Source organism: Rosa rugosa, chromosome 5 (assembly GCF_958449725.1).
Source record: "Rosa rugosa chromosome 5, drRosRugo1.1, whole genome shotgun sequence".
NCBI classification, from domain to species: Eukaryota; Viridiplantae; Streptophyta; class Magnoliopsida; order Rosales; family Rosaceae; genus Rosa; species Rosa rugosa.
The window spans coordinates 9845254-9853996 of NC_084824.1; the positions used below are offsets into that span (position 1 = coordinate 9845254).

General features: G+C 40.5%; 1 protein-coding gene across 1 annotated transcript; it reads right to left on the minus strand.

The window, feature by feature from the left end:
• LOC133710210 (very-long-chain 3-oxoacyl-CoA reductase 1-like) lies at positions 1–2718 on the minus strand. Its single transcript, XM_062136223.1, has 3 exons — positions 1958–2718; positions 923–992; positions 1–562 (listed from the first exon to the last, which is right to left on the minus strand). The coding sequence occupies exons 1-3, from the start codon at positions 2578–2580 to the stop codon at positions 281–283; spliced, it is 975 nt and encodes a 324-aa protein (XP_061992207.1). The 5' UTR covers positions 2581–2718; the 3' UTR covers positions 1–280.
• Between the last annotated feature and the right edge of the window lie 6025 nt (positions 2719–8743).

Here is an 8743-nt window from a genome sequence, read left to right on the forward strand (position 1 = left end):
CGACCGAGTTATAGCTAGAATATTAGCTCATAACCTGAATAATTCCAAGTACTAATAGAATTGTGACACAATACACACCCAAGCCATCAGATTAACTATTGGTGAGGAGCCTGAATCCAAACCACCTTTGATATAGGTTGAATCCAGCAGCTAGCTCCTTATTAGTTCAATTTCTCATATAAAATGTACCCAAAGAAAAAAGAAGATGGGAGATACATTACTCCTTTATGATAAAGCCAACCTCAGTAAAACACATACGATCAAATACTTGTACACTACTTCACAATGCATTTTCCTGTTGATGCATCTTGCTCTGTGCCTCCTTCATTTGGCCTCTCTTTCTGATCCGAATGCCGATCCAGTAAATGATGGCATTCAATAACACATCCGGCGAGGCCACACGTAATATGAACCACTGCACGGAGTGCCACCAGTAGGGATTACACAGAGGCTCATCACCAATCCAGCGAACGCTTGCTTTGCTAAATTTCTCTGGTGATGCCATCAACCAGGAAGGCCCCTTGACATGTTTTGTCAACCTCGTTGCAACGAAAAGAGGAGTCTGCATTAGTTGAGAAGATGAACGCAGGTGGATTAATATCATCTATAAGAAGTAGCAGTAGGGATAAACTTCTTTTGATATGTTACACTGTTAAGAATTATATATATAGTGGCAGATATTTTGAGCATGGTAGATCCTGAGTTCATACTTTCCAACCAAAAATCAGTGTAGTATCATGGTGTAACTAGCAAGTTGATTATTGGACTGATCAACAGACACAGAAATAGATAGGAGAAACAGAGAATTTGGGGTTCCGGGTTGGAGGAATTGAATTTGGATCTTTATCTAGTATATAGGTACCGGTTTGTGATACTAACCCAAGAAAAGAAAGAAAAGAATACAAAGGTGGATAACGAGAACCTGACACTGAATGTCAATTCCCTGCTGCTTGTATTCCAAACTAATGCATCTTGAGAACATGGAAATGTACCTGTTTCACAAGTTCATAACTCATTAACTCATAATCAAAAGGCTATATAATTATTTATATGTATAATTGTATATGTATCCTAAACTAATGCATCTTGTGATACATATGTAATGTTTCCATACGTAATAAACTAGATAATACTAATTAGGTTCCCGGCCATCTTATCACAAGTGTCGGTGTCTCGAGATTGATATATTTCTTAGATCTTGTCAGTTTGGTAACACATTTAAAGTCCCTATTTTACAGATAAGAAGGCTACTCTAAACATGCGAGAATCCTACTCTAAAACGCAGAGAAGAAAAGTGCCTGGAATTGAGGATTAACTGGGAAATCGATTCATACACAACTTCTAGCTGTGATGCTATCTCTGTTTCAAAGATCGCGAGGAGATGAATAATACCACCCATGTTTTGATGTTTTCTATGACCTAGCAGCATCTTAGGCCTAGCATCGTGTAAAACTCAACTTATTGTCGCGCTGTGTTTCAACATTGTACACGAAAAATTACTATACCCACATTGAAAGAGCTCCTTCTCGACTTCCATGTCTTCTTATGCTTTTGGATGATACAAACAATATTTTATACCATCTTTCAGGCATAACACCTTCCCAGAACACGTAGTAGCTCTAACAAGTACAGAGCTAGCGCTAGTAAGCTTTCTTGAAACCTAAATAGTCTAGGACTCAAACCATATCCATTGTAAATAGGTGTTAATTTGCTTAATTAATTAAGACTTGAATTATGTCAATAACAGCTTTTCTGAAACACGTTGAGAGAAAATTGTTCCACAGATCGACGAGATACTTGAGAATCTAAGCACAAAACCAAAATCGTTTAAGACCTCTAATGTGATTCAAGTGATGGAGGGAAGTAGTAGGGTACATGTTGATGCAGTTAAGAGATTCTTAATCCAAGAAGGGAAAATATGCATGAAACAAAATAAATGACAGTTAAGAAAACTCACGCTTTGGTTGTAGAATAAAGAGTATATAGAGGAAAAGAAGGGAGGTTAGCTGAATTAGAACCAATATTGACAATTGCTCCTTTCTTCTTCTTGAGCATTCCTGGAAGCACTGCCCTAGTCACCCAAGTTGCTGCTCCCAAGTTCACCTTAATAATATTCTCCATGAGTTCCAAATCAACCTCATGAAAAAACCTAGCATAAGGGTAAGCTATCCCTGCATTGTTAATCAAAACACCAACATCTATCCCTTCTATCCCTTCCTCTATGGCGTTAGCTATTTCCTCCCCACTCAATTTGGCTAAGTCGATCACCATGCTCTTAATCTCGACTTTTCCACCAAATTCTCCATGCATTTCATTGGAGGTAGCTTCGAGCGCTGAATGGTTTTTATCAATCAGAACAAGGTTAAGACCCTTTGAAGCCAACTCCAAGGCAAGCACTTTGCCAATTCCTTGAGCAGAGCCGGTGACGATAGCCCAAGAGCCATAGTCCTTGAGATTCTTTGGGGGTCTCAGAAACATGACCCATACCCATCTCACAAAGTTGATGAAACCTTTACAAACAGAGATGAAGCCTATGCAACTTGTTGCTACAATGAAACCTTCTTGCAATTGCATTGCCATAGTCAGCTCTCTGTAAAAGAATCTTGGTTAGATTTTTCTCCTCCTAAAAAACTCAAGCGCACCTTTTTTTTATGAAGAACGCTGAAGTTTGAGGATGTTCAATGCACTTCCATCCCTGTAATTAAGAGTTGGGTGCTGAAAATAAAGAAGAGTAGTTGCCGTCCAAGAAATGCATAATAAACAAGTAGGTGTTGAAGGATATCGACATTGAGTGTGCCTCTTCAAACTAGGGTTTAGTTCTAGAGTTGTAATAGGAGAGAAGGTTCTAGATTTCCTAATTATATTAGGATTCTATTTCCTTGTATAACAAGATTATGTACTTTGTAAATCCCTATATAAAGGGCTCCTATTATCAATAATAGAACACACACAATTCTCACATCAATCTCTCTGCAAATCATATTTTCCTTAAACACGTTTTCAGCACGAGCCCTAACCCTAGCCCTAAAAACCAAAAAGCTGCCGCAAACCCTAACACCCGAAATTTCTTTCACCAAAAACTGCCGCAAGCTCCTAGCCCTTGCTAGCCATACCGTGCGCTGCTCCTGCAGCCCTTGAGCACCCGTGTGCCGCCTACTACCCCTGCAGCATCGTCGTACGCCTGCTGCCCCTGCAGCACAGCAGCATGCTCGTTCCTGTGCAGATCAGCCTGTTTGCACGCCCCTAAACGTCTTGATCTTGATCTCAGATCAAAATCATTCCTTCATCAAAGTTGTTCGTCTCTGTCTCTTCTATCTGACCTCCAAATTTCAGCCCTATTGGAGTCGTTTTGAGACCTGTACACCATTCGAAGTGGGAGCTGTTCAGAAGCGAATCTGCTCTGAATTTCAACAAGTAAGTTTTAAAGATTAAAGTTTCTGCTTTCTTGTCTTTTAAATTCCTTTATTTTTTGCAGGATTTGCAATATACGAACATGGGTTCGATTATTCAATAAGCGGAATTGTGGGGATTCACGCTAAACGGACTAAGAGCGTTTGTAATCAATAAACTAAGAGTGTTCATAATCTTCGGACTAAGAGCGTCCACATCAATTTTTGACCATATTAAACATCATTGTTTCGGTCTAATCCAAATATTCTTGGAAATTGATTTCTTGGTAGCATAGCTCGGAAATCTTATTATTATTAGTTTTTGTGGAAGTTTTTACTCCGAAACTAATCTATTCTCCTTTGTTTTTGAATGTCGAATGCAAACGTGCAAAAACTCGACTTCACTAAACCAGATTCAAATAACATTGGTTATCACCGATGGGTGAATAACGTCAAGAATCACCTCACTACTAGTGGGATTCTGTGAAGAGCACACAGAATAAAGATTAATTGAGAAAATCCTCTCAACCTTCCCCGTCTCAGCGCTAATGATTGCCAAGCAATATAGGCTTGTGTGCAATGCTAGACGGATCACGAGGTTTCATCAACTTATGTCAGTTACTGAGTAAGCTGATAACATACTCGTGAAAATTTATAATTCAAAGGCCCGTTGGAACTAAGAGCGTTCATGAGGTGAATTATAAATTACGCACCTAAAGGAGGGCGCAAGGAGCGGAACCCTAAAAGTTAGGGGACAACAAAATGGACGTGTGGGTCCATACAACCGCCCTACAAAGGAAGGAAAACCGCTAGATACGCGGACACGTGGCAACATTGGCCAACGTGGGAGAGACAAAACAGGCGCCGTCGGTAGTGGTGGTGTCGCCACCAACGTCCATGGAGGATGTCCAAATGCACAAGGTGCATCTCAATTAATGGGTGAGGTAATGCTATAGATGGGGATCTTTAAAGCATTGGTTCAAGCACTAGAATGCGAGTGGAAAAACAAAGCTGCACAATATAAGTGTATAAAGATATGAGAGAGCATGAGGCTCATCTCGCAGCTGAAGGAGATGATGGAAATGACAATGACATCAATCTCATCATTACAGACTTCAAACCTGGCGAGGAAAACAACCATGTTGATGCCGCAGATTTTGATTAAATAGTTCATTTATTTTCCAAGAATTATGTAATGGCAATTATGCCTTAATCAATAAATGACAATTTTGTATTAACTCTTTCTCAAGTGGCGCATCCAATGAAGTATGATGTCTAGGAAAGTGATTGAGATTAGTGGTACTTAAGAGAGCCTCGCTCAACCGACATCTCTCTCTACTTCCCTGGTCATATTTGATTGGAGTTACCAAACGGATTGAGTGACAACGATTTGTCTAAGTTTGATTTTTATTTTGGATTAGACTTTGGTTAAGAAACTTTGATGTAATCATTGGCTATTAATAAAGTGTCGATTCTTTTACTTAATGTCTTGGACATACCTTAATTCGAACTTTATTTGAAAGATATAAAAGCCAATTGTTTTCATGTGGAAACATATTGTGAGAATGGACAAGAGTTCCTTTGCATCACCTCTAATGACTACGGACATAAACGAGTATTAGAGAAACTTATTTGCCGTTCTAGTGGGTTGTCTGCAACCACTATTCGAGTCATTGTATCCAACCATGTCATGAGAGATGACTTATGAGATTCTGACACATATAGGCTTTGGCACGACCGTTTGGGACACCCAGGTCATGATATGATGATCCGTGATACTAAAGACTTCACACGGACATCTCTTCTTCAGAACGAAGAGAAGTGAGAATCAAAAGTTGATTCAAAGAGAGCATTGCACCACCACCGCGCCTTGGGGCGCCGCCGCCATGCACCACCTGCCGGCCAACGCCGGCGCCGTGATCCCCCTGCGGCAAAATCATGGCTTTGACGCCATGTATGGAGACTTGGCTCCTCTCTCTACTTCTCAAAGTAAATTGTGACATTGTGGCTCAACCAAAACCTTTATTGGTTGATTATAAGGCCAATCTTTCGTTCTGTAAAGCCTGTTTTTTTAGGATCAAGACCATCCTATGCAAAGGACACTAAAGAAATAATTCCATTCTTACATAGAATCCAAGGGGATTTTGTGGATCGGTTCAACCAACTTGCGGACTGCTTAGATGTTTTATGGTGTTGGTTAATGTGCGGACACGCTGGTCACGTGTCGCGCTATCATCCACTCGTAATGCTGCTTATGATGAACTCCTAGCCCAGAACATATGGCTACGGGCTCACTACCCAGATCATCCCATTCAGTCAATTTGACTTGATAATGCTAGAGAGTTTACATCGAAATTTTTTGATGACTATTTCATATCATTGGGTATTGATATCAAGTATCATATTCTCATGTACACACCCAATTGGTCTAGCGGAAAAGCCACCATTAAAAGACTACGATGGTAGCTCGGACTTTGGTAATGCGCACCAATATTTCCGCTTGGGTTATACAATATCGCATGCAGCTACGCTAATTCGTCTACGACTCATAGCCACTCAACTTTTATTTGCGTTACAGTTAGTGACTGGGTGCGAGTCTATTATCTCGTACTTATGCATATTTGAGTATGCGATTTATGTGCCAATTGTGCCGCCACAGCGCATCAAAATGGGTCATTGCAACGAATGCATATATATATTTATGTTGGATATAAATCTCCAACTATCCATCCGCTATGTAGAACCCTTGACAGGCGATCTCTTTTTCGCTGGATTTGCGAATTGTCACTTTGATGAGACAGTCTTCCTGTCGTTAGGGGGAGATTAGAACGTCAATGTTCAACAGGAACGACAGGAATTTTCGTGGTCTATCCCCACTATGTCTCATTTTGATCCCCTAAAAGTGACGAGATCACATATACATGCTGCAAACATGTCTGTAAGGATTGATGTCCCCACAAGAGGACATGGTACCACCCAGAGGAGATGGGTACGGCACCACTACCATTGATGGTGGTATGGTGACCCCACAAATGTGGCATAATGGCGTCATAGGCCATGATTTCCGCTAGAGAGCGTAGGAGACCCATAGGTTCGATGGATTCTCGCCCTAGGAAGAGAGCGAGTTTGGCACAACTTGATCCATTGATCATTGATACTCAAAATCCGTCTCATGAAAATATTCTGGATTGTGGTTATGTCCAAGAGACATCGTTGGGGGACGCCTCAATGTTAGAACAAATTCCTGAGAATATAGAGATCTCTACGAATTACACTAGTGTACATGAAGACGTGGAATTATTGAGACCAATGACATCGAACCTTACTCTGTTGAAGAATGCCAATGTAGAGAAAATTAGCCTAAATGGAAAGATGCGATCCAGGTTGAATTGGATTCACTAACGAAGAGGAAAGATTTCGAGCCTGAGATGCCAACCCTAAGAGGGATACACTTCGTCTCAGGGATGATGACGAAGATGTGTTAATTGGCAGAAGTGTCTTTCCTAAGTGCAATAGGCGCATTATTATACTTAACACAATACAAGACTGGACACCTCATTTGTTATGAACTTGTTGGCTAAATGTAGCCATGCGCCAACGCAACGCCATTGGACTGGTATAAAGACAATCTTTCGTTACTTAAAATGTACGATAGATATGGGCTTGTTCTATCCCTGCAAAGAGAAAAGAATGACGGAAGAATGAGAACAGATTTCATTAGCCCAAGTAGCGCCGTCCAAGACGCTGTGACCGGCAAAGCCGCCGCCACCAACGGTGGCCCGCATCATCCTCCTCCCTTAATCAAAACCATGATGATGTTTTGATAGATTTTGCTGATGTAGGGTATCTCTCTGACCCTCACAAATATCGTTCCCAGACCGGTTATGTCTTTACCATGGGAAGCACAGCGATATCTTGGAAGTCTACAAAGTAGACCCTTGTTGCTACTTCCTCAAATCATGCAGAGATTATTGCTCTACCTGAAGCCATGCATGAATGCATATGGCTAAGGTCTGTAATTAGACACTTTCGAGGAGCTTGTGGTTTGAAGTCTACCACAGATGAACCTACATGCATTTATGAATTGAGCAAATGAACACCAAGCATATATCGCCTAAGTTCTTTTACAATCAGCAACAACATTAATCACTTCTAAAGATTGAAGTGAATCAAATCCGATCAGAGGATAATGTAGCGGACTTATTCACTAAGTCGTTACCTAAATCCACCTTCGAGAAACATGTGAAGAGCCTCGGATTGAGAAAATTATCCGAACTCCCATGATTGTAGCAATCAGGGGGAGATGTCGACATCAGGGGGAGGAATGATGTCTACATGATCGATCTCGAAGAGTGAAGGACGTGTTGTGCTCTTTTTGTCCTTCGATGTGCTCTTTTTGTCCTTCGACCAGGGTTATTTTTGTCCCACAGGGTTTTTGTTACCTGGCAAGGTTTTTAATGAGACAACGATCAAAACATCATCACCAAGTTTGAGCGGCCCAAGGGGGAGTGTTGAAGGATATCGACATTGAGTGTGCCTCTTCAAACTAGGGTTTAGTTCTAGAGTTGTAATAGGAGAGAAGATTCTAGATTTCCTAATTATATTCGGATTCTATTTCCTTGTATGACAATATTATGTACTTTGTAAATCCCTATATAAAGGGCTCCTATTATCAATAATAGAACACACACAATTCTCTCATCAATCTCTCTGCAAATCATATTTTCCTTAAACAGTAGGTACGTACTGGGTTTTGTCCCTTGTTTGCGCCTTGCTGTTATGTGCTTCTGCAAACTTTAGCATCTTTTGCTTGTTTTATGGGCTACTATATATTCCCCAGCTACACACTAGTCATTGCCTCATTGATGTATTATCTAGGCGAATTACCAAAAACAAAAAAACATAAGCATTTGAAATCTTCTCATAAATGACCTTTCGTTCAACTTCTCACCGAAAACGACACTTCCGTAATGGTTTTAGATTCAATCTGAGTCATCCACATCATTGATATTTACAACTCAGTGACTCACCTTTCAGTCAGTTACTATTTGTTTTCATGATTTGGCTACTCTCACCTTTCAGTCAGTTACTATTTGTTTTCATGATTTGGCTACTCTGGCTTATGGACAGTGGCATTGAAATGCGTTGATTGAATTATTTTGAAATGCTCATCAATGCATACTTCCAAATACTGGTAGGACTTGAAGGAGACTGAAGGTTTTCATGATTTGGCTACTCTGGCTTATGGACAGTGGCATTGAAATGCGTTGATTGAATTATTTTGAAATGCTCATCAATGCATACTTCCAAATACTGGTAGGACTTGAAGGAGACTGAAGGGCCTTGATCCAACA

Excerpts from the sequence above, each read along its gene's own strand:
- LOC133710210 (XM_062136223.1), bottom strand. The coding sequence starts at position 2,580 with ATGGCAATGCAATTGCAAGAAGGTTTCATTGTAGCAACAAGTTGCATA. Across the intron at positions 993-1,957 it reads CTTTATTCTACAACCAAAGC|GTACATTTCCATGTTCTCAA; the intron begins GTGAGTTTTCTT and ends CTTGTGAAACAG. Across the intron at positions 563-922 it reads GAATTGACATTCAGTGTCAG|ACTCCTCTTTTCGTTGCAAC; the intron begins GTTCTCGTTATC and ends CAACTAATGCAG.